General features: G+C 41.5%; 2 protein-coding genes across 4 annotated transcripts; one reads left to right on the forward strand and one right to left on the reverse strand.

The window, feature by feature from the left end:
* The first annotated feature begins 8,860 nt into the window (after positions 1 to 8,860).
* Positions 8,861 to 19,709, forward strand: aga (aspartylglucosaminidase). 3 transcript variants are annotated; one of them, XM_079268358.1, is made up of 9 exons: positions 8,861 to 9,163; positions 11,647 to 11,800; positions 13,274 to 13,386; positions 13,987 to 14,099; positions 15,391 to 15,499; positions 16,385 to 16,487; positions 16,645 to 16,752; positions 18,066 to 18,199; positions 19,510 to 19,709. In XM_079268358.1, the coding sequence occupies exons 1-9, from the start codon at positions 9,055 to 9,057 to the stop codon at positions 19,581 to 19,583; spliced, it is 1,017 nt and encodes a 338-aa protein (XP_079124484.1). In that variant the 5' UTR covers positions 8,861 to 9,054; the 3' UTR covers positions 19,584 to 19,709. The 3 variants fall into 3 exon arrangements, with proteins under 3 accessions (XP_079124484.1, XP_079124482.1, XP_079124483.1); XM_079268356.1 differs by lacking the exon at positions 19,510 to 19,709 and adding an exon at positions 18,565 to 18,757; XM_079268357.1 differs by lacking the exon at positions 19,510 to 19,709 and adding an exon at positions 18,565 to 18,757 and having other exon boundaries at positions 16,385 to 16,460.
* Positions 18,918 to 27,386, reverse strand: neil3 (nei-like DNA glycosylase 3). Its single transcript, XM_079268355.1, has 10 exons — positions 27,269 to 27,386; positions 27,064 to 27,173; positions 25,470 to 25,604; positions 24,906 to 25,119; positions 23,913 to 23,987; positions 23,419 to 23,585; positions 21,833 to 21,996; positions 20,023 to 20,437; positions 19,538 to 19,718; positions 18,918 to 19,215 (listed from the first exon to the last, which is right to left on the reverse strand). Exons 1-10 carry the CDS (start codon positions 27,371 to 27,373, stop codon positions 19,033 to 19,035), a joined length of 1,749 nt encoding a protein of 582 aa, XP_079124481.1. The 5' UTR covers positions 27,374 to 27,386; the 3' UTR covers positions 18,918 to 19,032.
* Positions 27,387 to 27,554: the final 168 nt, after the last annotated feature.

The raw sequence follows: 27,554 nt of genomic DNA on the forward strand, positions 1-27,554 counted from the left end.
GGCTACATTTTGTCTGTGTATCCAAACTCTGTATGTAGCTGATTCCTCTGTGCCATAAACCTTTAAACAGAAACACATTAACAAGCCAGGGCTGACTGAGTGATGCGTTTCTTCAATACCATGACCACTTCATGTTCAGACACTCCCACAATCACCAGCCTTCTGCCTTTAATGCTCACTAGTGCAGCAAATGTCCCCAACAACAAATGCCCTATTTACTCCCATTTGATTAACGTTTGTTCAACCCTATAAAGCACAGCTGTTTTAGAAAATTATTTAGCCTCCTTAAAAAAATTGAAGTGTATATTTGTGACCCGTTTTACGACTTCAGTAAGAATTAATGGTCTTGGGGCTGAAGTCAGAACGTATTAAGAGACAGATTAACACAGAAAAACCAAGAGTCTCGCCAGCCTTTTCGTTTTAGTTTGATCGAAATGTATCTTGGCGAAAACATTGAAAGTAATTCGACATCCCTATACCTCACCTTTACTGTAAATGCATGCCCATCTCATTCTATACAGCCAATTAATCTTCATTAGAATGAAACTTTCACTGAACTTCACAGCACATTATATCTATTTGTGGTCATATTTTGAGGTATCAACTCATATTTGGAGTTCTGCATGCATCTAGAAAGCAGATACAAAATAGTTCCTTTAAGTACATTAGCAAAAACAACAACATTTAATTCACCTATTTCAAAGAATGTCGGGCTGTTGGACTGAGGGAATGAGGACATTTAAGTCAAAAGTCGTTGATGGATATTTTGCTGGGATCTAGTATTCTAGAGTATTCTAGATTGCAGTGTTCACAGGTTTAAAACGAACAAATCTGAATAGATTTTCTGCAACAGAAAGAAAAAGTTCTCGATATAGCTCTGCCACTCGAATGGCCCCACAGTAGCCGAGCTTGAGAACAAATTACATGTCTGCCAGGAACACAATGTCAGAAATAATTTAATCCCTACCATCTATCACAGTGGCTTGGCAGAAAAACTGGAATGGCCCCACCATCACAATGTTCCTCAGCAACATCAGGGAGTTAAAAGAATGAAATAAAAAAATAAAAACAGTTAATCAGTCACTATCAAACATCTGGATCCCACCTCAGCATGCTGAGGTTATACTCCTCCCCAGACACCTGTGTGTCTTATCAGGACTTCTCAGGCAGCAGGGAATAGAGAGCGAAAAAAAGAAAGAAAAGACAGGCGTGCCATTGCCAATGCTGGGAAAAATGCCTCTTCTTGCTCTCTTATGCGTGAAGAGGAATGCAACTCTCCGGAGTAATACCTGTGGTTTTTGTGATACATTTACCAAGACGTTTCCTCCTCTAAAGACATCTCAAACCCCTCTAAAACATATTTCCACGATGCTTAGGGATCAGGTTTATGCAGTGGTTTAAGCGAGTGTACTGGAAGAATCCTGCAGTTTCCCATGTGGGCAGCATTGTATTTTCAGGAGAATAGTCCAACATCCATTTTATTTCGGCTATTAAATGCTGTTATGCTGGCTTTACAATTCAAACACCTCAGACACATCAGCAGGCCGTCACCTTAGCCACTTGTAAATCTGATTGAAAGAACCTATTGCTGCCTCAGTGTGAGCCGCAATTCAATTTACAATCATGCGAGAGTCATGCGAGTGGAAGACTGCAGCTTCATCATCAGACACACTGTGTCATAAGTAGAATAGCCGAACAGCACAGTGTAGTTAATGCTTCAGCCCCATCCCCTGGATCAGAGGCACAATTACATTGTGATTGACTTCGCTGGATCACTAAAGCTACTGATGAGCACTGTTCTGTCACTTCCCTTTGTCGAAACAGCGCCTTCCCCTCCCAGCAGAGTGACTTTAATGGACCCGCAGTGTGTGGAGTGCATCTAAATCCTCTACCGAGGTGTTTAAATGTATCAGTTGTGAGAACAAAAGCAGAGCAGTGAAGAGTGAAGAGCAGCACAGAAGATGCACGTAATAGAATTATTAAGGAGCTTTGCTGCAGGTGTAACTTCGCAAAGGGACCTTTAATGTATTTCTTTAAATGAATCCCAAAGTACAATTTTTCATTGGTGTGTGTGTCTTTGTTCAACTTTATTTAAATTGATTCCCGAGGAGAGGAATCTCCTTTAGGTGAAACAAATAAAATTAAGAGGAATACTTAATTTCCTGTTGCCACTTTTCATACATTGGGCCAATAAGCTGCAACTTATTGCATAATTTATCATGAAACTGCAGCACACAGAGGAGTACATTATACCTTAGTACTAGAGAGTACAGTGAAAGAAGGGCGTACACAGTGAGCAGGTCAAAATAATAGTTTTTCTTTTATTGTCTCAAGATAAATGTTGCTTACATTAAAAAAGGAAGATAAATTGTCAGTGGGCCATTTTTTCACACTAATATAGGTCAGAGATGAATATGTCTGGTGTGTGTGCCATACGGTCAAATATCGATACACTGGAGTATCGCGATATTATGTCCAGTGATACTGTATGGAGTCTCAAACATTTAATTGATTTCAAATGAATAGTTTACTGTGATAAAAGCAAATGTAGTTTCCAATGTCCTGATTGCATAAAATAATGAACAATATAACAAAACAATATACTGCCTTGCGTACAGTATTGCAATATATTGAATGGTAACCCCTGCATCGTGATATGTATCGTATCGCCAAATTCTTGCCAATACAGAGTCCAAATGCTAGCAAATATTGACGACGCAATGCTAATATATATATATATATATATATATATATATATATATATATATATATATATATATATATATATATATATATATATATATATATATATATATATCAGGCAACAAGAATACTGTATCGTGTGAAAAGGGAAGAGCTCCAAGGTTTGCAGCTCGGGAAATATTGGCATAGCGCATAAAAGCTTGAAAGTATTTTTATGCCACCATTATCTTAAAACTAAACTTGAAAGCAGATATAGCAGAGCACACTGCGCCCCGCTGCACACACAGAAACATGCTCTTCAGTCATTTAACTTTTGTTGGAGAAAAGAGAACGTACAGCAGGTTGAAAATGTCTCCCAAGAATTCATCCACCGACAAACAGGGTTGTATTATTACATTGTAAAGCACACTCGTAAACTTGCCTATTTCTCCCCCTGGAGCTGCAGGCCACAGTGTAGATGACATCTCACTGGCCAGCGTCTCTCTGTTAGCTAGAAGTCTGACTGTTCTTTAGAAGTGCATGCATGGATTTATCTTTAATCCGGCATGTCTGACAGTCTGTTCAGCACGATTCAACTAAATGAAGAAGCAAACACTGGATGGCCTCAAATCCTAGTGTGCAGAAGACTCAAACTTTCCATCACAAAGAGTCCAGCTGTATCTAAGCTCCTGAAGCCTCTGTAGATGGCTGACTGACCATGCAGATTTACTAACATGACCTCAAGCGTTGACATGACTGGATGTTTCAAAAACACTGTATGGTTTGTACAACGGATTGGCTCAAATGAGGAATTGTTACTGAATGACTGACATTTTAACATGATGTGTATAGTATACAAATGTCTGTATAGGACAGTGTTGACAAGAGTGATTTTACATACAGTGATATGCAACGTAGGCGTTGGTGTGACTCATCTCAGAGCTGCCTGGAAACATGAGCATAATGAGAAGACAGCCCCTGCACTAAAACTAGCCAGGGGGGTGCTTTTGTTTTCGTCCCTGAAACATTTCTGAGACAAAAGATTTTTGCAGTTCAAAATACAGTTAATCACTTCCTCTTCACCTAGTTTGTGATAATTTTTTTCTTTTATCATCATTCGTTTTTTTGAACATGCAACAATGGCGGGAAAAACAAGTTATTTACCAAATGAGTGTGTATGTATGTAACAACAATGCACACCGTCAGTATCCAAAAGAAAGCGAGAACAGCAGCAGCCATCATCCCACTTAAAGCACGCCCATTCAGCTGAAATATCAAGTCCTGTAATCATTAAGCCTCTCAATGTTTGCTTTATTGTAAGTTTTATGTTGTGTATTGAACCAAAATGTATGAATATATCATATAGGTTATACAGCCATACCTTGAAACAAAAGGGAAGGTTTGGAACACAAGGGAAGATGAATGCCAGCATTATAAATATTGAAGTGACAAGTCACTCAAACAGTTAGCCAATAAACATGTGAGAGAAGGTGTGTCAAATATGTTAGCAATTAGCTAGGTAATTGGGATTCCTTGGCTTTGCTTTAAAAAAGGGAAATTTATGGACAATTCTTCCAGTATTCTTTGTGACTTCATGAAAAGTACTTTTCAGGTGGGAGTACTTTATAAACTGATGTTGTTTGATCGATCTATTCTGTGGAGTACTTCGTCCAGTGCCAGCCATCAACTGAGATTTCTTTTCTTGTTCTTGTGGCTGACAGCTGGTATCGCAGCGTACCTCGTTGGCATTTTACCCCATTTATTGCCTTTGAAAGTCAACTAATCTTTCAACAGACCGGTCAATGGTGCCATTTGAACTTTTCCCTTTGCAACTTTGTTACAAAGACAGGTCTCTGGACAAACCGGTAAACCATCTGTTTTGGAAACCATGGAGAAACTTACAAAAAGAGAGAATTGACTTTGCTGGCATTCAAGATAAAGTAGAAGAACTCTTGGGATGGCAGTGGATTTTTTTTGTGTTTTTTGTGTTTCTGCATTCATAGGATGAATTGAAAAATGCTGATTTGCTAAATTGTCAAAAAACACTTAAACACTTGACAAAAAAAATGCCGGGATGGAATTCCCTCAACTAAATGCATTAATTAACTGTTCGTTCACAGCATCTACAACATCAGCAAGAAGATAAAGTTTAATATCATGATGAATGACACAATTTAGCAGATTCCTAAGCTGACATTGTGGGCCCAACTTGTTAACAACGAAACAGAAAGAATTGTTGAAAGAAAAAATCTCAGCCATAAGATTACTTTATTTCTAAAGAACCCATTTCCTATCTTTCAAAATAATAAACAACTAACTTTCAATTTATACATAAACACCATTTATTTTGACAAACCAACCTATCTACGATATCTCCCTGGGCCTAAACATGGCCCAAGAACCAAGATAACCCTTTCGTCTCTACTGATACCAAGTTTTCTACCGGGTCTCTTCTCTTGGCTGTAAGATGCATAAAGTTTAAATATTAAGTCAATGAGACAACTCAGGGGAAACAGGGTTGCTATTGGATTCATTGGGAACAATATCCGTGCATGTACAAAAATGCCAAAGGTATGTTTTTGGTCATATAGAAAGTGTCTTGATAGGTTGTCCACCAAAGAGCAGTGGTGAGATGTAAAACAATCAAAATGTCCTGTTTTGTTTGTATAAAAAGTTACATCAGCTGATATATAATTACTGAACTCTTGAATTGGTAACGGCCTTAATAATCCAGTATCACCTAAGCTATAATTTAAACCCCCTACTGTACATTGCAACAACAGTCTGTCAGCAGCCGTCCATCAGGAAGAGGACATTGTCCACCAGCGATCACACACAGTGGTGTTGTGGTTTGGATATCCACGCATCTTTTGAGACGCCATCGCACTCACCTGTATTGACATTGCGTATACCCTCTGAGACTGTTATGAAACAACTTGAAAGGACATCGGTGACTGATGAAGTTATTATTAAAAAGCTGTTTTTTTTAACAGCTGTTCTTTAATTTCGATCAATAACACTGGTGAAAGTAATAATACTCTCTCTCTCATCCATTTTCTCACCGTCAGCCACCCCTGTCAAAACCGCACTAGGACTTCCCATTGTTTAAGGAAAAACCAATGAATAAAATATAAGTGAAAATTGTATTTTTCATATGAATAATGTAAAAGAGGGCACGCTGGCGTCCACGTCTCAAGGTTAGACTATATCGTTAGTTCCCTCCGCCTGGCCTACGCTTTGTTCTTGTTTGGCAAGAAATGAGATCATCCAATTCTATCAAGTTTTCTGTTCTGAGGGACACGTTGCCTCCTCCGTTTGGGATATGTTATTCCAGGAACTTAAAAAGAAAATTCCAGACCCAGCAGGAGGTATGTAGTGTCAAGGCAGTGCCATATGGTGCGACTTGGAGAGTACGCCAAAACTTTTCACCGTTTCCTTCACTAGGTGACGATCAACTGCTTCTTACCAGGAGGTAAATTGAAGGCGATGAAGAAAGGACTGATGGAACATTGATTTATACGCTCAACTTATTAAAAGATGACACTTAACTGACGACTGTGTGCTAAAACGTCTCTCCAAGGAAATTCAGTTTGATGTGTGACTTGTAATCAAAACCCAAACCATGAAATCTAAAGGTTTGCATTCATCATTGGTTCGCTCGTTGATCGGCCAATAAGATCTACAATGGACAGCAGATATTTTTTATGAACAGAACCCAGCAGGGAAAACAAGGAGTGGAGCATACTTTCTCACAGGACTCACTTTTGCCACATGCACAGTGAAAAAAAGAACATCTGTGAGCCCGTTAGACTTTTCTGGGCTTCTGTATTGATCGTATACCTTATTTATATCATACAGACAAATAAAGTAATCAATCATGATACATTTGGGCTACAGTATATTCCATTACAAAAGGGGTCATCTTCTGTTTCCTGCAGTCCTTTATAGAAAATAAAACCTTTCAGAACTTACATTTCTTATTTTGACACTGTGTCTGAGGCTAATCAAAAACTTTTACTAAGTCACAGTAAAAGTTACTTTTTGGACTTGAGGTTATTCTTGTCATAGATATATCGCATTATATGTGCTCTTGCAAGTATGTTTTTTTATCTCATCGGCTTCATCTATTTTTTAAATCATTATAATCATCATTATCCCGATTAGCCAATGGTACACTCTCTGTTCATTTGAGAGCAACTGCTTGGTAATCAACTTTTTACTTCACGAGTTGATGAGGACCGCTGCCTGAATGTCCAATTAGTTTTGGTCTCTTGTTCTCATTTTGGAAAGAGGTGCAGGCTCAGACTGGACTTTTAATCTCCTGAGAGACCAACCTTTGGGGAGAACATCCTTTGGAAGAACCAGCCTCTGAATTGAGACACAGCTACACTATTTGGACTTTCAGCTTTCATCAGTTTTTGATGTATACTGTCAACATAAGATCAGTCAGACACATCAAGCAACTGCCTGATTATTCTGGCTGTACAGTCATGCTCTACTCTATGAAAACTTCACATAACCCCAGCGTCCACTCTTTTGCGATGTAGCTCAGTGATTGTGCAGACTTCTTCTTCAAATAAACATGTGGCAAGATACAAATAGTGTCATCACAAGGGAAATATGCTGGAACTAATGGGTGCATGCCGCTATTAGAGGCAATCAAGGTGCTCTCATCAACCTGGAAATTTGCCAAAATAAAGAATGGTGAAGTACATTAAAGTAACATCTTGAGTAAACACATGTTCTAATGCTTATAGCTAAATATAAAGTGCGTGGAGAAAAATGTAAATATGACTAGTTATAGTGTGACAATCGCCATATTTTCCATAAAGCCAAAATTACACAGTATTAATGCAAGCCCTCAAACAAACCCCAAAATAATATCAACTATATGAGGCATAACTATGCCCAAGAACAAATCAGCACATAAATAAAAAAAATATGAGGTACGTGAGAATATTCAAAAATGAATGTTTTCACTCGTAATCAATAGCGTGAAGGCATAACGCGTGTTCCAAACAGAGAGCAAATAAAATAGCCTGGCTGCTCAATCAGTACCTTTGATGTACCTGTAGATGCAGCAGCTTGATAGAAAAGCAGGCAGAAGGTGCTGTGACATCCAAGCACATGTAGGACAGCCTTAAAGACCCTGCGACAAATTCATGCCTCTCTGACAAACTGTATTGTCGTAAAAGCACACTGATACTGGACAGAGAAACAGTCAGCAACAAGGGCAGCTTAGTCAGCTTGTTGACATTTGCCAAGCACAAAACAGACTGTCCTGAGCCAAGACCTCTACTAAAAGCACAAGCAGGAGCATCAGCTAGCTGCAAATGCTTACCTTGGTTTCCCGGCATCTCCGCAGTGAATGAATCCCTTGAGAAAAGTCACCATGATCCCAAGCTGCCAACAGCACGGTCAGGTGGTTTCAGCTGAAGTGGTCTGAGCACTCTGGTGTGACTGAGGGAAAACAGTGAACTCTGCCAGGTTACAAAGGCCATCCTGCAGAACCTGTATGAATTACTGCATGTTAGTTCAAAAAGAGCTGCCCAGTCAGCCCACTCAGTTTATGCTTATTCAAATTCTTCACTGGAAGGATTTTAATATGAAAATACAAAGTCACCCGGGGGAAAGTGAACGTTTCAGTAATCTAGCAGGAGAGAAAAAGTGGATGTCAGTCACTTAAAGCAAAACTTACCCGAATAAGGGTTTTCATGTCAGCAGGTCCTTTCTGACCGCAGACCTTTTGACGTGAAGGTTTTAGTTCATGAAGGCTAAGTTCCTTTAAGCCAGTGGTTCTCAAACTTTTTCTGTCGCGCCCCACTTTGGAGGAAGAAAATGTTCATGCCCCACCGCCACAACAAAATTGTATTTCTTCCTTCTGTATTATTCAGAATGTTTTCCCCTAGTATATACTTATTTCCCCACAATTATATTTTTCAAAATTTCCACAAAAGGCAAAGAAGTGTTGACACTGTTTTTGAGAAAAATCTGGTCCAGACAACTGCTGCATTGGTTGAATATATAAAGGATGTTATACGTAGGCTACCTGACTTTTCTTTTTTGTTATCCGAGGTCATTTATATAGTAAAGCCACAGCTCCGAAGTATTTGTACTGCCCCTTTAAGGAGGAAGCCGCCCACTAAACATGTGACACAACAAGGAAGCAGAGACGGCACCTTTTGTAGGAAGTTTAAATGCAACGTTAAATTAAACCAAAGTGCAGCGAACTCTCTTTGAAAACATATCACATGTATTCAACCTGCTCTGCCTGACAGTCTGCCGGGATATTACATGCTGACGGTGGCGTGAGCAAAGAAAAGGAAATACCGTCAACAGTTCTCTGTGCCTGCAGCTGTTTGTCAGGGCAACATGTTTGCGTCGCTCCTGATTCCTACTTTAACGCTACTGTTTCCAGTTGGGCTGTCCTCGCTACCTCTCGTTATCAATACGTGGCCATTCAACAATGCGACGGCTGCAGGTAAAAGTCCGTACAGTCACGTGACTGCGTGTTTATACGGACCTGTTTCAAAAGTTTCATTCCGTCTCATGTTTCATTGTTGCCAAAATCTGCAGAGAAACCGACATAATGCCAACCAATATGTATATAATATAAAGGCTCTATTTATTTTATATATATATGTGTGTGTACGTCACGGTAATTATTATTATTTTAATCGTTTTGAACATCAAAGCATTGCTTCTGTATGTCTGGAGGCGTTAAAAATAATCACTGGACAGATCAGTTGCAGGAAATTCTGCAATAAAGGCTCCTGTACTTTAATGTTTGCACCACTAATCTGCAATATATTACAGCAAATATACTGTACCGTGTATTCTGTACTTTCAATTTCATTATGAAGATGAAAACAGTCGTTTGGTCACCTGTATCTGCAAAGTAGTATTAAAAAAACTAAAATCTTATTAGTCTTAGTATTCTGTAAATATAAATATATATATATATATATATATATATATTTTTTTTTATAGGAGGAAAATTCTCCTAATGCTGGTTATTGAGCCTCACAGTCTAAAAAGAAACAACATTTTCAAGCCGGTTCACATGAATTTAGCAGATAAGCCATGAGAAGCTGTGACATTAGAGGATACCATCTGCCCTCCTGTTGATGTGTCTGATGTGATTTGTTGTTATTCTGGGACATCCTCGGCCTTGTGTTTTGTGACATGCGTCTACTTTGAATTGTTAAGTAACATCGAATGTCTAACAGTCTTGTTGCAGAGCAGGAGCTGTAGTGTTATGAATTCATTTAGTAGCAAATGGTCACAGCTGAGCACTGTGTCATTTTGCTGTTGCATGACTCATCATAGCCCAAAAAATGTTATTATCTAAGTGAATGAATTTTTTTCCATTTCATTCCTGATTAGAGTTCTGATGACATATTCACAGCTAAAACCATTAGTCGATGGACAGAAAATGTATCAGCAACTATTATAATCCACCGAATAGTTGTTTCTGTCATTTATCAATGACATATATCAGCTTGTCGCTGTCTTATCTCCTTTGGTTTTGGACCGTTTGTCAAAGAAAAACCCCAAACATTTAAGACATCTCCTTGGGTTTTACCAGTGAAAGGTGTTTTTCAATATTTTCTGTCATCTTATTGGCCAAGACGACAGAGAGTGAGATGTGCAAGCACCATAACCAATTGCCAGGTGGGCTCTACCTATTTGATTTCCTACAGGATGATACATCGGACATGTTCAAATTGAAACTGAAAATATTGTGATTTATCTGTCGAGTGGACTTCAACCAGCCGCACAGCTCAACTCGAAAAAAGAAATGATAGAAATGGTGCTCGAAACATCTCAAGCGGGCATCGTCAAAACCTGCAGGTGATTAAAGTTCCCTCAAAACATCTCCCCATTTGATAGATGGATAGCCTTTAATTCATCAGATGTGCATCGCCTATTTTCCCCGAGGTGGGTGTGAAAATGAAAAATGCTATCTGTTCTGCGGGTAGATATTTAAAAGTTTGATCTGTGAGCCCCCATTGATCCGCCCATGCAGATCTCTTTTCCTCAGGGGGCTCACAGAAGCAGCTGAGAAGAGCAGGCTAATCTCCTCTTCCATTCTGCTGCGCTTCCTGAGTGTAAAGGACTGCAATGCTGAGTTTAATATGTTAAAGAAAGACAAGAAAAAGAAGAATTATACCCTGAGACAAGAGCACTTGCCAAAGATGGTAGACAGACATCATTTATAGATGGCTGAATCATAAGTGATAAGAGGAGGAATTGGTGGCGGCATCCCGCTGAACACAGTGTGATGGTCTGAGAATTTAGTGGCAAGCTGGTGACAGTGCTGCCAGTTGGTGTTTTGATCCCCCGTGGGCACTCGGGGGATCAGCGACCAAATGCTTGTCAGCTATATATATCTATATATATATATATATATATATATATATATATTTATACACACATATATATATATTTATACACACAATTTAGTACATTCCTGTTCACATTCATTTGTTTGCAATAATGGTCGACTACTAATTTATGTCTTAGTGTCTCATTGAGTCTTTTTTACTTCCTTTATATACATATTTAATGAGCATATTTAATTAGCATTGTTGGAGGGAACTTGAGACCCAGTATTTGCCGACTGCTTCTGTAATTGTTGGGTATTTGATCCTAAATACTTTGAAACATCGGAACCTTCAACTCATCTGTGCAGATATGTAAACTGGACAAATAGATTCATTGAATTTCAATAACTACCCGTCAAAATTGCTATAAAACAAGATATGAATTATACGGTGAAGTCTCAGAACAGGACGCAAACTTTCTTTCCCAGCATGCTTGTTTGTAACGGACCTTATCTTACCTCTGCCGGGACAAAACTAAGCTCAACAATGTTGCATGGCCACTGTGATATCGTGTGACCGGTGAACAGTTAGTTTATCGTGTACTGAATGTTTCACTGTGCTCTCTTTTCTACTGTAGCATGGAGTGTCCTGCAGTCTGGTGGCTCAGTGTTGGATGCAGTGGAGAAGGGCTGTGCCCGCTGCGAGATGGAACAGTGTGATGGCAGCGTGGGCTATGGCGGGAGCCCAGATGAGTCCGGAGAGACCACGCTGGATGCCATGATCATGAACGGGTAAACCACGGCCATGACCTGCGCTTTTAGTTGAAAGCAAAAAATAGGAAATGAGACGGTGAAGAATATTTGTAATGCAGCAGGAGGAAGCAGTCGATGAAGGAGATAGGTAACGTGTAAAATGTGCGTGTGGCTATTTGGAACAGCTGTTTGCTTTCTATCCAGCCGCCATTTGTGCCACCTGAAAGCAGCTGTGTGAGACAGTACAAGCCCAGTTTTATCTTTGCAAATCTTCTGTTCATGCTTGGATTTCTATCAATGCTGTTCCGAATTCCATAAAACAAAAAAACAAAACAGACATGAAATAGATTGAACATAAAAGACCTGTATTTGATTCAAAAAGGCCACTGGAATTATGCACCAGCAGCTGTCAGCATATTGTGTTACCGTCACACGTTGTGCTGATGCTATCTCTCTGTTTTTAACATTTACGGCTGTAACCGGTTGACCTTTGCAGCCAGCCTCTCTTTAATAAAGCACCAATTAAGATTCTCATTAGGATCTGAAAGCTTGCCAGTTATTACATTCTTACAAACATTTATACATTCAGGAGTTATCGCGGGAGGCAAATGTCAGCTTCGCGACGCCGGACAAAAGGCAAGCAGCTTGTTATTACCATATGGAATGTCCCTTCTTCCATTTGGCAGGAAGAAAACACTTCTTGTTTTTTTTTGGGTGACAGAGTCATGAATACATTGTGGGGAGAGGATAGTCTCCCACACAACATCCAATACAGCTGCATAAGAATCACCAGCAGACATATTACACACTTTGACCGAGCAGAGGAATCGAAACACCTGTACAGTTAAATGCGATCTAGTGGAACAGCCCTGCAATAAATATGAGCTCTGTCATCAATTCAAAGTGCAACGTTCATTGTTTGATCTTGTGTCTGGGAGACACTCAACTCTGTGGCAACAAGGAGACTTTAGTTTGTTGAGGTGAATCAATATTAGAAGCACTTATATGATGCAATTCATTTCATCACCACAACAAGCTGCAGCCTCGGAGGCATTTCTAGTGAATTGCATCACACTATAAAGAGATAATCTCAACCACAACATGTAAGAGTTAAAGATAATATTTAGAAAATATTACGTTTTTACTTGGAAACACAAACGTTCTGTTTACATTCAGTGTTCCCATGATATGTACCCTTGCGGTCGAACAAGTGTAGCGTGATGAATGCATTACCCTTCCTTAATAAAACATCGGCAAAAGCAGATTTTTCGTAAGTTTGAAACCTGCATCAGAGCCACAGATCGGTGGGACAGTGTGACATCACTGGCAGGAATGTGGAGGCTATCGCGTGTTTCTCCGTCGCACAAGACAAACGAAACGAGGACCCCCCCCTCTCAAAAAAAAAATTAAAAAAAACCAGCGCCGTCACGCTTCGACAAGTAAACATTCCGCAGCGCTTGTGTCCAGTCAACCGGTAGTGGTGCTTATTTTCTGGCTGTTCTGTGTGGCCAGGGATACAATGGAGGTGGGTGCAGTTGCAGACCTGAGAAGAATCAAGAACGCCATTGGAGTCGCGAGAGCTGTGATGGAGCACACTGACCACACGCTGCTGGTGGGAGAGTCCGGTGCGTGAGGATCAACGCCCACCAAACACACAAACAAAATATGGTTCATGTCGGAAAGGATAATCTTGACATTTAGAAATCCAGTCACAGATGTAAAGATGCATGTGTATGAAATTAACTGAACAGAGATCGAACACGTGTGTTTAAAGGAGACGCCTTGATTTTTGAATTTGCATACGTCTTTGAAGCACTTCAATCAGCTTCGCTCCACAGAACACCAGCAGGTAGCGATGAATGCGTCGCCTTTTCACCAGAGCAGTAAAAGAATGGAGGAGCAGCTCATCTCTGCAAGTAATTTAAAGGAAACTGAAGGCCAATGTTGGAACATTTGATTCCACTATGATGAGTCACTTGTCAACCAAATAATACAACTCAAAAAAACCTCCCACATTTTTTTCCCCAGTGAGATTCAGTTTATTAAATCAGATATGCATCCTAACTTAATTCTTGTAGGAACGGTAAGGTCACTGCTATAAACAGGAGCGACGTAGGACTTGCCTCAAATGAGATTAGATGGCCTCCAGCCCCTCCTTTTGTTTCCTTCTAACCCCAGGTCAGAATGTGTATCTTGACCTGAAAGTAGTGCTTCTCTCTTTATAGCGTCTGTGTTTGCTGAAAACGTGGGCTTCATCGCAGAAGACCTGACGACCAAGAAATCTCTGAATATTTTCTCCCAGTGGCTGAAGGGCAACTGCCAACCTAATTATCGGAAGGTGTGTGTGTGTATTAGAGAGTGTGTTTTCCTCACTTGTATTGGCTACAGGCGTGCTGCTTCTAAAAGATTGTTAATAAGCAGAAAAACTGACAGGCATACGAAAGAAGTTGGTGGTGGAGGTGATGCCCTACAGCGATGGCTTGTTTCTATTCTTTAAAACGAAACCTGTTCACTTCCTCAATAATGCCCCACAATCTCCAGTATCGGATTTCTTCTTCTTTTCCTTTCAGTCAGCCGTTATTGCTCCAGAGAGTGTGTAGCGCCCTGTTGATCAAATGATCACCGTTCTTCCACTTGGGGCTGATCCAGTTCAAGGACCTCCACTGAAGGCCACTGAGCTGCTTCACTACCAAACATATGAGTTAAATGCTTTGTTGAAAGTCACCTCTTCAATGGTGGATGTAAGAGAAAAATCAAAGCGCTCCACTACCACCCAACTGATCCTGCCAGTTACATCGTTATATTTGGCGAGCACAGTGAAGTTAGCGAAATGTGTTACAGATTTGGTTTAGAGGTGTACAAAAGCATGCAGCAGTAAATACTGACAAACAGTACGAGACACAAAACAGGTGAGAGTACGAAGTATTGCTCTCCATCAAAGTATGCATTCAATACTTCCACAAAGTACACCATCCATCGGGCAGTCTCTTTGTTTTGGGTACAATTTCAGATTGTTGCTGAGGTCACAGGAGAACAACCGAACCTCCATTCTGGGAAACTAAAGCGAATGTTTTCAAGGGTTTTACCTTCACCATCATGAAATGGAATATTTTAGACTTTGCTTTCTGAATTATGCACATTTAGCAGACTAGTCGCTCCCAACTTTGCTTTATTAATGGCATGATGGCAGCCCTGTATACAAGTAATGCTGCTGCAGATGCATGCCATATGAAAAGAGCTTTGCTTTAACGTTTAAGTTTACCTTTTATGGCCCCCGCATTTTGTTCACTTAAACTCAAAATGTGACAGACTTCCACTTACATGTAACATGTAACATCAAAGGAGCAGAATGAAGTTTTTCACACCTCCCCTGCAGGTCAAGCTGGGATTTAAAGTGAGATGCTTTGTTCATTTAATGGTTCAGTCACTGCAAATAAGATACTGGAGAGAGTCCAGACGGAACAAGACTCCCTGCTGTTTATTATCAGGTGCCAAACCACTCGTGAGAATTGAGCTGATGGCTTTATTTCATTACACGACAGCAAATCACAGCGAATGGCTGCATTTTATCACACGCCTTGATTATGAAATTATGCAAACGGCGTTGATGTTTTCTTTCCTGTCAAAAGAATGTGTTTCCAGATCCCTCCGAGTCCTGTGGACCCTACAAGCCCAGGGTGACAGTGAGACAGAACAAGAGGCCACAGCATGCCAATACGCGCTCCCATGACACCATAGGTATGTTTTTATCTGTTAACACGGAACGTGAAGCAAAGCCAGCTTTCCTCTGGCTTTCTATACAGTTTAGCGCTTCATTGAAACCAGGCATGGATGAGAGCGAGAAGCAGCATAATGTGCCAAAAAAAAAGAACACAGACGGACCTACTGAAGTACGGATGTCGAGGTTAACGGGGAACAATTCAATTCTGGAGGTTCTTACATTTTAGTTTGTCAAAATAAAAAAATCTCATCTTTAAAGGCGGCATGTCATGCTCATTTTCAGGTCCATACTTGTATTTTCGGGTTACTACTAGAACATGTGTACACGCTTTAATGTTCGAAAAAGATTATTTTGCTCATACCGTCTGTCTGGATATACCTGTGTTCACCCTCCGTCTGAAACGCTTCATTTTGCGCGCCTGTCTCTTTAAGACCCCCTCCCGAAAAAAAGTTCAGTCTGCTCGGATTATCTTGCGAATAAAACGTGGCGCTCCTTTGCAAAGGAAGTGCTCAAGCCGCGGGCGGTGTATTCTAAAGAGCCTGCATGCTGCACAGGAAGGGGAGCCAAGTCTGGACGCCCTGTTGAAGCACATTGCATCTGATCCAGTCAGCCTGCAAAGAAATCTGATCTGTTTTTTCACAGTTTGTGGGTACCCAAATGTATGTGCACAGAAATTCTACAGAAATTGTATTTTTTTTTTGACCTGCCCCAATTTAATGTGATGTGAGGCAGACCATTATTTGGATCAGGGCACCTGGAATCGTTAGGAATTGAATATGCTGTCAAAAGCCTTCAGCAGTATTAGCGCTACTTCACAAAAGGGCTTGAAATTACTTTTTCTTGAGCTAAAAGGATATCCTGGGGGGATGGCTGACATACCACTTCTTTGGTTTTTGCACCAGCGATGGTGGCTCTTGATCGAAATGGTCACATGGCTGCTGGTACATCGACCAACGGTCTCACTCACAAAGTTCCAGGGTTTGTATATCAGTGTCATAATCTACAGTACGTCATGTTTCAGCATACTCTTTTCAGTTGTACAACATTTTTAAGCCTTTGCCATTTAACAAAAAAATATATAAGTTACACTGTTTTTCATTTTGTCTGCACTTTGTGGCATCGTGTCTGTTTTTAAAACCCTGCTCGCATTCCCGTCCTGCAGTCGCGTCGGGGACTCTCCGATCGCTGGAGCCGGGGCCTACGCAGACAGCTCAGCTGGAGGTGCTGCTGCTACCGGAGATGGAGACGTCATGATGCGCTTTCTGCCAAGGTGCCCGTCGTTTGTTGCGCTTTCTTCCTCAGTTCGAAATGTACACGGAAATACCTTCCCATCATAAATAGTCATCCAGCAGAATTCCTCTCAACAGTGTTGCATTTTAAATTCCATGAGAAATAGGCTGACTGGAACTCCACACTAACCCAGGGTTTATTGGTACTTTTTTTTAATAATAGGACTGTTAGTTGTTTTTTTCTTGACAGAAGAACTGTTTCAGTGACTTATGACATTTGTGTCACGTGCAGTTCTTTTAACAGCCAATTTCTGGAGTGAACCTCCTGCTGAAAGTGCAACAACATTATTATAAAAGAGTGGAGGTGTGACTACATTGCCCCAAAACTGTCATATGTACATTTCTCAGAAGGGATATTTTTGGAGACTAAAGCTGTTTGTTTCCAGGCTGTGAGAATTTGGCAGTCTCCAAAGGTTTATTTTTTTTTAAAAGATTTATTTGTCTAGGATAGTTTGGAGAGTACACAGTGTTTTCTTTAAAGTTGTACTGAGCTTTTACATTCATAGTCACACACACCCACACCTGAGGGGCCGCGTATTTCAATCACAGCTTTCTGATTCACTTCCTGGACCGATTGGGGGTTGCTTTTTTTAAAGAAGACCTCGCTACGAGTGTGAACTGAAGTGTTTATCATTCATTCTCCACGCCAAGCACAGTTTTTGTAAGTACGATTCCAAGCCTTCCCAGGGACCTCACTGTCAACACGTAGCAGTAACACATCACCAACAGCAGGCCGTGTTAAAAACCGTCACGCTGCTCCACAAATCCCAAACCTTTCCTTGAACAAGTGTTGTGAAATACTTTAAATATAAAGTACCTCTCTCCAAAAATGGGAATTGTACTCTTATTAGCTTGCTGTCTTGTGTGGAAAATAACACCAAAGATGTACAGTACGTCTCCTGGCATAAGAATTTACGAAGGAATACATTTTCCTCTTTATAATCCCAAACTTTTACAAGGCAATTTTAGGAAATTGCAATGTTACTCACTCACACTCTTATACATTTGACTGCAAATAGAGTTAATGACACCTATATGGTCTCTGTAGAGCAAGTAATTAGGATTGCGGTGATGGTCAACGTCTAGAAATTGTCCCACTTGTGAACACTTATAAAGTAGTGGGATGACTCTCTTGCATGGAGTGATGCTGGCAGTTTTTCTTGACATTGATTTGTTTGCATCAGATTTATCCCACACCATAATCGTAAGCGCATCCCCATCGTTAGCCTGGTTGGTGGCCCTGACGGCACTTGTTAGCCTGCCTCATGTGTCCTGCATGTAATCCTGCCAACAGTTACTTGGCCGTGGAGCTGATGAGGGCCGGGGCAGATCCCTCGGCAGCCTGCAAGACGGCCATTTCCAGGATAAAGAGGCATTACTCAGACTTCTTTGGAGCCATCATCTGTGCTAACACAACAGGCCATTATGGTGAGTGTTAAGGTTCACAAATACGGACTGTTCAGCCACTGGCAAAGGTGTTAGGACACACACGCTCGCCTCGACAGAGGTGCAGACGAGCAGACGGATATGCATAAACACATTGATAGGGCAGGTTTTTTTGTTATTTCATTGCATTTGCTTTCAATTTGTAAAACATGTTAAACATTCAAAACATTTACAAGACAATCTGTTTTGAACGGATAAATATTCTGTTTGAAAAATATATCGGGTTGCTTCCTGCTTCCTTTTAAATAGTTGTTCAAATATTACCGACACTGAGTTTGCACATTCTTTTAGAATATTGGCATTTTAAAGGGAATAAAACCTTTTGTCTGTGTTTCTTATCTCCTAAGGTGCCGCCTGTAACAAAGTCCCGGGCTTGTCCCAGTTTCACTACATGGTGTCAAACTCAGAGTCCGACTTACCAATCCTCAAATCTGTGGACTGCTTTTAAATGCTGTACGACTGTGTGCATCTCTTCTATGTACTTACATGAATTAACTGTATATTTCGGCTTGTTTTAATCAAAAAATAAAATGTAATCGTTTCTGCTTTTACTTGTTTTCATTCTGTATTTATTCATCATTCTCACAACAACTTTGAAACACATATTTGAAAGACTAACATACTAAGATATGATACAAATACAATGCACATCTTCGTACAAACAAGCGGTTGGGCATGATCTAAAGGTCATACAGTCGATAGATATTCTCCATTTAACAGTTAATTATGAGTTAAAGAGTCTCTTTCTATATCATATCTATATCCATGTATTTAAATGACCATATAAACAGAGTTTCCAGCAGAAGTTAAACACATTAACAACCAGAGAGTATTGAAAGCCCCGGTCCATTCTCTGCCCACTGGAAAGAGTCACACTGTTTACCCGTTTCAAAGCTGCAAATGTAGAAATTCCGGCCGTTGTTGGGTCCCAGTTTCAGAACGGTCCTCATTAAACAGCGTTTCCCATGGCGACAAAAGGGGAAGTGCGAGTCAGCCCACTGCAACAGAGGAAATAAGTTTTTATTAACTATGTTGTTATCTTTTATTTCAGGCATTCAAATTTGATGCCAACACGTTGCAAAGGCTGTGGCTAAGCTGAAACTAGTTTTCCGGGCTCCACGATGCCCTTATTTTTTATTTTGTTTTCTTATTTTTTATTTTTCTGTGTATGTAATTTATTGACCCTTGGGCCACATTGTGTTTTTTATGCTTTTAAATGTCTGCTCTGTTAAGCACTGTGTGATGTTATGTCTGTGAAAAGCGCTCTATAAATAAATTTCATTCATTCATAGATGGAGATCAGCTGCTTTCTATATCCACCTCGAAGAAGTTACACTTGGTGTCTCTGGGAAGCGAGCAGGCGTAGAACCGGCGTCCCTTGTTCTGCCCGTCCTTGTGGACCGTTCTGAGGACAGCCGGACGACGATGCGATGCACAACGCGGCGCACTGGCACTGGAAGGAGCGGAGGGGCTGCGGCGCGCCGCTTCTGTTTTGCACATACTGACAGGAGTGAAGAAAACAAGTCTTATTAGGTTGAGACAAATAGATAAAACACAAGTGTACCTGTCGCATCAAACCTCATTAGCGAACAAACAACCTCTCTTCAACAGTGTGTGCTGGTAATAATGGCATTTGCATTGCGTCCTCATCAATCTTCACTTTTCTTTTTAACAATGTTGCATTACAATTTCAGTCACATGCTTTTTTTTCTTCTTCTTCTATCTCACTTGTCTGCCTGAGGTTGCAAAAAAACTTCTCTTATTATAAACTTATTTATGAAAAGCGAAGCGAGAGATTGACTCACCCGGAGTTGGGGGCTCCATTTTGAGCATTGTTACCAGGAAAGGGGCTGTGATCAATTCTCATTTTCTTGGATGGGTGACTGTAGGAGGCCAGTGATTCCCCATTGGAGAGCTCGGCACTTTGCCTCTGCCAGCCACCAGAGGCATAATTGGGGCTTGTTGTCCCTTGGCAGACGCTGTATTTATATAAACCTCGCTCTACTGCCAAGGAATTCAAATGACTGCCGGCTGGGGAGAGTGGGGAGTTTACAGGCTTTGGCTTCTTGCTCAAGTCAGAGAAAACAAGGGTGGAAGTCCCGAACGCAGACCTCCAGTTGACTTTGAGCTCCTCCTGTGGCTTCTTGAAGGCAGTGCAGGGGTATTTAATCAAATCAGCGGTGAAGGGTGATGCCTCAGTGTTAATGTCATCTTTGTGGACTGTGGAGACGGAAGCCAGAGTGAGAAACTCATTTCATGTTTAGCAGCTGCAGCTTATTTCCGACGCACTGGCTGCTCCCATAAAATGCAGGTTGTTGTCGGCTTTAAGGGGTTATCGTGCTATAAAATTTACCAGTAAGCAGCAGACTGCCGCGCTGTGTCGTCAAATAAAATGTCACACACAAGCTGCTGTGCTGAAGAGGCGCTCATGTGAAACGATGCCCCATAATAAAAAAAACAAGTAGGCGAGGTTTTCAGTCACGGTGAACTACGGCTTTGATGGCGCTTGACATCAAAGTCATCGACAGAACGCTGCGGTTGAGTATTACTCTTCCCCCTCACTCAACAACCATCAATGTGCCCTAGAGCAAGGCACTCGGCCCCCTGCTGTTTTAGTGAAGCAGCTCAGTGGTCAACAGTAGGAAATGGAATAAAACTGTACAAATGAAAATCTAAATATTTAGGTCAACTTCCTCTGAGGGAAATACATGGATGCCACTGGATGTTGCACATGTGAACACTTAAATGATGTCACTACGCCAATCAGGTAGAGATGCTACTGGCTGGCCAACGTCACTAAATGGATCGTTTTTTTTTAAACAAGGAGATGTGGGAGACAACCCTGTACCACCAAAGGTCTGTTGAACACCGGGGATGGTTTTTTTTCCCGTGCGATTCATTTACAGGTATTTTCACACGTTGAGCGTCTGCTGAGCCTAGAGTTACAAAAGGTTAAGAAAACCCGTCTCACTGGATTTGTTGTGGCTTTTTTTTAAGTCATGCTAAAGACCCTTTTGTGGCAAAGTGGCTCTACAAAGTAATCTAAATTAATTTCAAATGCCAATATTTTTTACAGGCACTGTAAATTCAGCCACACGCCTTTCCAAAGTGTGACTCTATCTGAACCAAACTGCAGGAGTCACGGCCAAAACGCAGGTCGACTTATGACAACCGGCCATGCTTGGAAAGCTCAACGCATCAAAATCAGCCGTGAACAAACTCGAGTTCTGATTGATTCTCTTACAGCTGCACAACACAAGCCGTCATTAAAGAAAAGCGGGATTTCGTCAGAATTGGGCAGAAACGATCCTAAAAAGAATAAACAAATACAAAGTGAAGCGTTCAGCTGGGCACCAGAGAGACAGCAGGGACATTTCTCTCAAACACTGCTTCACTGCTGCCGTAATCTCAACACAGTCAGAGAAAAATGGCCAACTGACAGACACGCTCATTGCGCTGCAATATACTGTGTACACACACACACGGAAGTACAAACAGTATCATTCATGGGTCATTCAGCTAAACTACAGCGACTATCATTTTATCTCTTGCTAACAAGGACCTTCTGTCACCCCATTAAACTCAGCGACTGTACAAACGGGACATTTCACTCACCCTCCGGTCTTGGAGTGAGGCAGGCGTCGCAGGCTTTCGCTGCTGGCTGGTTGACGAGCGTGCAGAGCTGACAGGCCCAGTCCTCTTCCTCCCTCTTAGCCACGCTATCGTTGGTCCTCTCGCTGTAGGCCCAGCTGATCAAACTGCTCCTGACCGGGAGCTCACTGGAGAGAAGAAACGCAAGAGGGACGGCCGTGAGAAACCTGCTAAAACAGGCGCACTAATGAGTCAAACGTGTTCACTGCAGCGGCAATAATGGCGCTGTGTTTGTTCATCCTAAGAACTGGACACACACTTGTACCCATCAATGAGGGGAGACACGTTGTTTTGACTCCTTTTTGTTGTTCTAATATTTTGTCCACCTCATCTATATCAATGATGGTACAGGCTACATTTCTGAAACACCAATCAGAATGATAATTAAATTACACAGCAGCACAAAATACGGAATCACCAACATTCTAAAACAACAAAAACACAAAACATTATGATCTTAATGAAAGAATGATTTTTTTGGGGGGGGGATTTGTATTACTCCTTTGGCTTTAACCAGGTGTACCTAATAAACTGGCAGCAACTGAGTGTATTTCCATTATTAGAAAATGAGTCTTCCATACTGGGAAATGTGACATAAATGACTATTTCATTGCATTACTTTACAGTTTTCCAAAATGATTTACAATGTGTGAATATGTAAACATACATGGATTATTCATATTACAGGCATTCATTATTAGGAACTGCAATAAGAGCAATACAAATATACACCATAAACAACATATACTATTGTTGTAAGCCGATTAAAAGGAAGCACAGGCAAAGAGAAGAGGCAACTTTAACTTGGCAAACATTTGCAAGAACATCAAGCAGAGGATGACGATATGCGACAAGGCAACGGGTTTCACATAATTGCTCCGAGCATACATGTTCGTGCTCCGACATGAAGCTCAGCTATGTTTGACAAGAAGGCAAATCTGCAATGCCAACAGTCATGGAGGAGGAAAGTAGCAGCGGGCTTTCAGGAAACTTTCCCCACAGATTGCTTTATCAGCTGTGTAATGCGTTGTAAGGGCTTTAGGCTCTAACCCCTCGCAAAGCTTTGCTCAAATACAACCCAGGAGGTGTTGAGCATGTGCCCTGTCTGGCAAACGCAGCCATATATGCGCATTAATTCCCCCCCCCCCCCCCCCCCTCCCCATAACACTTCCCACTCCCTGCCAAGCCCATCTGCCTGCAAAGATGGCCTCGCTAAATTTGAGCGTATTATCTAAAAAGGCGTTAGAACTTCCTGCAAAGACTAGATTTGGAAAAATGACACCGTGTCGCTTTGAATCAAAAAATATTAAAATGTGTTAAGAAAAATCGAATGGAAAAAGGTTTTATCCGATTGGAACCTTTTATTTTAAAGATTTAAAAAAGTAAATACACGAAATGTAATGTAAGCCAAACAACAATTAGATTTTTTGTCTTACTTCAGGTTATCAAAATATCTTTGAACAACGCCGAGACCAAACTCCAGTGAAACAATCCCTGCATGAACGCCAGACACTCCACAGTCAAAGCAGCAAGTGTCTGAGGATTTGTACCTGACGTCGACCCCGCTGGGATCTCCCTTCTGACAGCTCCAGCAGAAGTAAGTCATCCTGCCATTGTCTCCGAGACGACACACTGTGATGACATGAAAGCACTGGCCGCACCGGGGACGCTTGTAGACTTTGTAATGTTTGTGGAGGGGAGAGCCAGATTTGCGACACTGATAGAGATGAGGAAGGCAGACAAGAGTGAATGAAAAAAGATAAGGATAAAGAGCAAAAAAAAAAAAAAAAAAAAAGCATTCACCTTCCCTTGCTTATCTATTATGCATAGACAGGAATATTTGTTTTACGGTATCTTTTCTCTCGGCGGTGGGGCTTTGGCTTTCTCTCCTTCCTCTGCAATGCAGGACTTTAAGTTAATCTGCTGTTGCGAGTCAGTCTAAATGAGGTGTCAGCTAAACACCTGCAAGTAACTGTGCACGCACATACAGAGCTATACCAGCGTTCTGAATACTGCCTCGGCTATTGATGTAGAAACGTCTAACCTTGTAAAACAGAAGAGTGAAATCACGCATCATCTTCACCAAGTGGTGGATCTGCTCGTCTGTCAGCTGTTGGACCTGAAGAACCAAGAGGCACAGTTAGCTTCGGTTCACCGACAGAGAGAGAGAGAACAAACCTCGTTTGTATAGCTCTTCATTTCATGGCAGAGATGAAAAGCGCTTCACAGTCAGCAAATCAATAATACAAGCATATGAACAATAAAAACAGCAGACACCAACGAGAAAAGCTGGATTTAAAATGATGCAACAGGGAAAGAAAAGACATACAATGTATTTCTAAGACTTGGAAGGCCAGGCAGCAAAGAACCTGACTGTGGCTCACACAGAGTGAAGAAGAAAAAGCACACAACCATACACCACTTGTAGCTTTTTCAGGACAGCTCGGGGCTTGATGAAGGAGGGGAAGCGAGTAAAGATTCAGAGGACCCAGAAGAAGGGGCCAAAGGTCCGGCATGCTATATTTTTAAACCCCATCTAATACTTTCTAAAGGTGAGCAGAGCCAAACCAAAGCTCTGGTGATAGCTGCGCAAGTATGTATTCATGGCGCAAAGTGTCTCTTACTGGCAATGGATAAAAATAAAAACCATACTTTTCTTCCCCGGGTTGCTGAATGGGAATATTTCCAAAGAGAATTGTGAAGCATTGGATCTTTCTCATTTCACGTGATATGATTTCCAGATCATGAATTATAAATATTAAAGTGATGTCTTGTAAAAACATGTTAAGAGTCATTTGAGTCTCGACAAAGACGACATACATTCAAAAAAATAAAACCCCCAATTCAAAACAGGCCCATCTGTGTCGCAATGCGCTTGTTTTTTTTTTATTTCCCTGCTTCACCCTCCTCATTGCAATGCATCAGTCAATCATGCAGGAGCTTAAAGGTTGGGTTTTTTTTCTGTGAGAGTTGTCTTGCATTTTTTATTTTTTTTATTTGTTCCCCTGCTGAACACAATCCATCAGCTTTCCCGTACCTTCACGGCCGGGTGGAGGCCCGAGTCAAACAGGGCTTCGTTTTTAATGATGTTGCCGACTCCTGGCATGACGGCCTGGTCGAGGAGAACGTCGCACAGCATCCTGCTGCTTTGGCTCCTCACCGCCTCCACGGAGCGGGGGAAGCTGAACTTGGAGGAGCACACGTCCAGACTCTCCAAGGCCCTCACCCTTTGCTCACAGTCCTCTGTCAACCTGCAAGTGACGCACTTTTACAACACTGGAGGAACTTACTGAACGTATGCCACGAGGTTCTGGAGGTTCAACATTTCAAAACGATTTAATATATTCTGTTACAGTTTGTTTGTTATGAGGTAGGACAGCGTAGGTTAAACTTTCAGACGACGGAAATAAATGTGTGTCTGGTACACCGGGACCTTACAGGCAATGAACAGGACAAATGTCGACGCTGTGTTTTTCATGCAACAGTAGCCGCCGTCTTCAGACACAGCCTAATGTAGGACATGCCCACTGAGTGAGACTCACACTCCAAGGTGAACCTCTGTCACCTCAATCTATCCAGGCTGCGCCGGTGTCCCTGTTACCTTATTTCCACCGTGCTGTCAAAGAAGCACACCGTGTCGTTCGTCAGGTGTATTTGCAGCACCGGTGCGGAGCCGGTCCTATCCTTCCTCTCAGCAGGGTTTATACGCATTGATCCATTCATCCCAAAATGGACTCTGAAGGATGGGAGCATGAAAGAAAAAGAAGGGAAGAAGAGGACAAATTCCACTTACAGATAGTCTCAGTTTGTGGAGGAGGCTCGGTAACAAAACGACGGAAAGGAGGCCCGGTGGTGGGAGACACTGGAAACGTCGCAGGCTCAAACCCCGACGTGCTGAAGGGTTCTCACGCAAAGCAAGAACACTTCAACCTGCTTGCTCACTTCAGTGCAGCTGTGTATGCAGCCAGTATCACTTTGCATTATCACTATGCATTACAAATTATCGAAGTATCTGGATTTATTGAGTATTTGATTCAATGGATGAGCCAAAAACAGATAAATGTTGTTTCTCAACTGACTTGACGTACTCTACTGCTGAAAGTCCATCAGGTCACATAGACTGACCGTGCAACAGTATTTGGATTAACCCCAAAACCCCGGGTAGCATTGACTGAGCTAGAAGTGAGGCTACTCAGAGATTGTCACTGTTTTTAGTACGCACTGCAGCTGCCCTTACAAAACATGAACTGTTGCATGCAGTGCGTTGCACTTTGACACTATAGCTTATATACCTGCCGTGCAGAGGATTGTGGGTCAGAATAGCCAGTAGCGTGCATACTGCAAAAGGCAACCAGATGCAGTCGGACATCATGGTATTTTTATAATACTGGATTTGTATTGGGACATATTTCATCTTTTCCTGGCACACTAGATAGTATGGTAATACGGGTGTTGGAAGTCGCAGTAAACAGGCTTGTCCGTGATGAGCCAGGCCTGCGCGGATTTGATTCCCAGCCATCGCCGCACAATGCATGCCGGTTAGATTTGTGTCCGTCTTGATCCAGACTTGCTCTGACGCCATGCACACGTGGGCGACAATAACCTCAAGCTATCGAGGCCACTGCAGTTTATAGAGCCGTGGCCCCAGTTTCTCTCATCCGACTGAGAGACCCAGGGCATCATGGGAAACGCCTGGCTGTCGCCTGATCAAAGACGCCGATTGGCTTTTAATTTTGACAACAAATCCCAACTATTTGTCTTCAATCTTAATTTTCTGTGCAATTTAACGTATGATTGTAGGCTATTAGTCTTATGTTGCGCAATGACGGTCCAATCTTTCAACAAACATATATTGTGTGGTTGATAATAAATGTTGTTTATATAGCACTTATCAAAACAAGTAGCAATTACAAAAGTAAAGCATGCATACATTACTTTTTTTACAAACAAATTTAAATAAATCTGATTGTGGTGTACAAACTACAGGTATCCTACAGATCTAGCAGGATGTAAATATTGCTGTGACTTCCTGCGTTTAGTCCCCGCCCCCCTGCCGCTGCAGATCTTTTCCTCCTTCCAGGCACAAGTCATCTCGAACCAGCCTAAACTTATTTTTCTGGGAAACTAAGAAGTATGGCACTATGAGTATTGTAATGCACACGTAGTAATTGCAAGTGTACAGCCCTCTACTTTACCTCAACGTTCTTGCACCAAAGTACATGAAGAGCTCCTTGCCCAGAGTTTCCACTCCGGTGTACGGACAACCAACAAAACTGTGGAAGGCATTTCCGGAAGGGTTGTTTTTCTGTTCGGAGACAACAAAACGTTAACGGGAAACGAGCTGGAGAATTATCTAACGTTAACAAACTCCAGCGCGAATTGCGTCATAACATAACTTACGGTGGATGTTATCAAACTGCCTCTGGTTTCCTTCCATTTCTGTCCTTTTTGGACCTTAGAGCGGATTTTCTCTCCGTTTAACGTGCACCCCGGACCTTCAACCATCTTCAAATTCAGATAAAAAAAAAAAAGTAACAGTAAAACTGTCCTGCAGCGGCTGAATGGAAAGTAGTCGTCTCGATTCCCCGCCACGGGATTCAATTTTGCGCATGCGTTGTGCGGTTTGTATCCGGAAGTAGGCGGTACATGAACTCATCGAATGCATGCGCCTATTACTGTCAATTAC

Source organism: Melanostigma gelatinosum (assembly GCF_949748355.1).
Source record: "Melanostigma gelatinosum genome assembly, chromosome: 5".
NCBI classification, from domain to species: Eukaryota; Metazoa; Chordata; class Actinopteri; order Perciformes; family Zoarcidae; genus Melanostigma; species Melanostigma gelatinosum.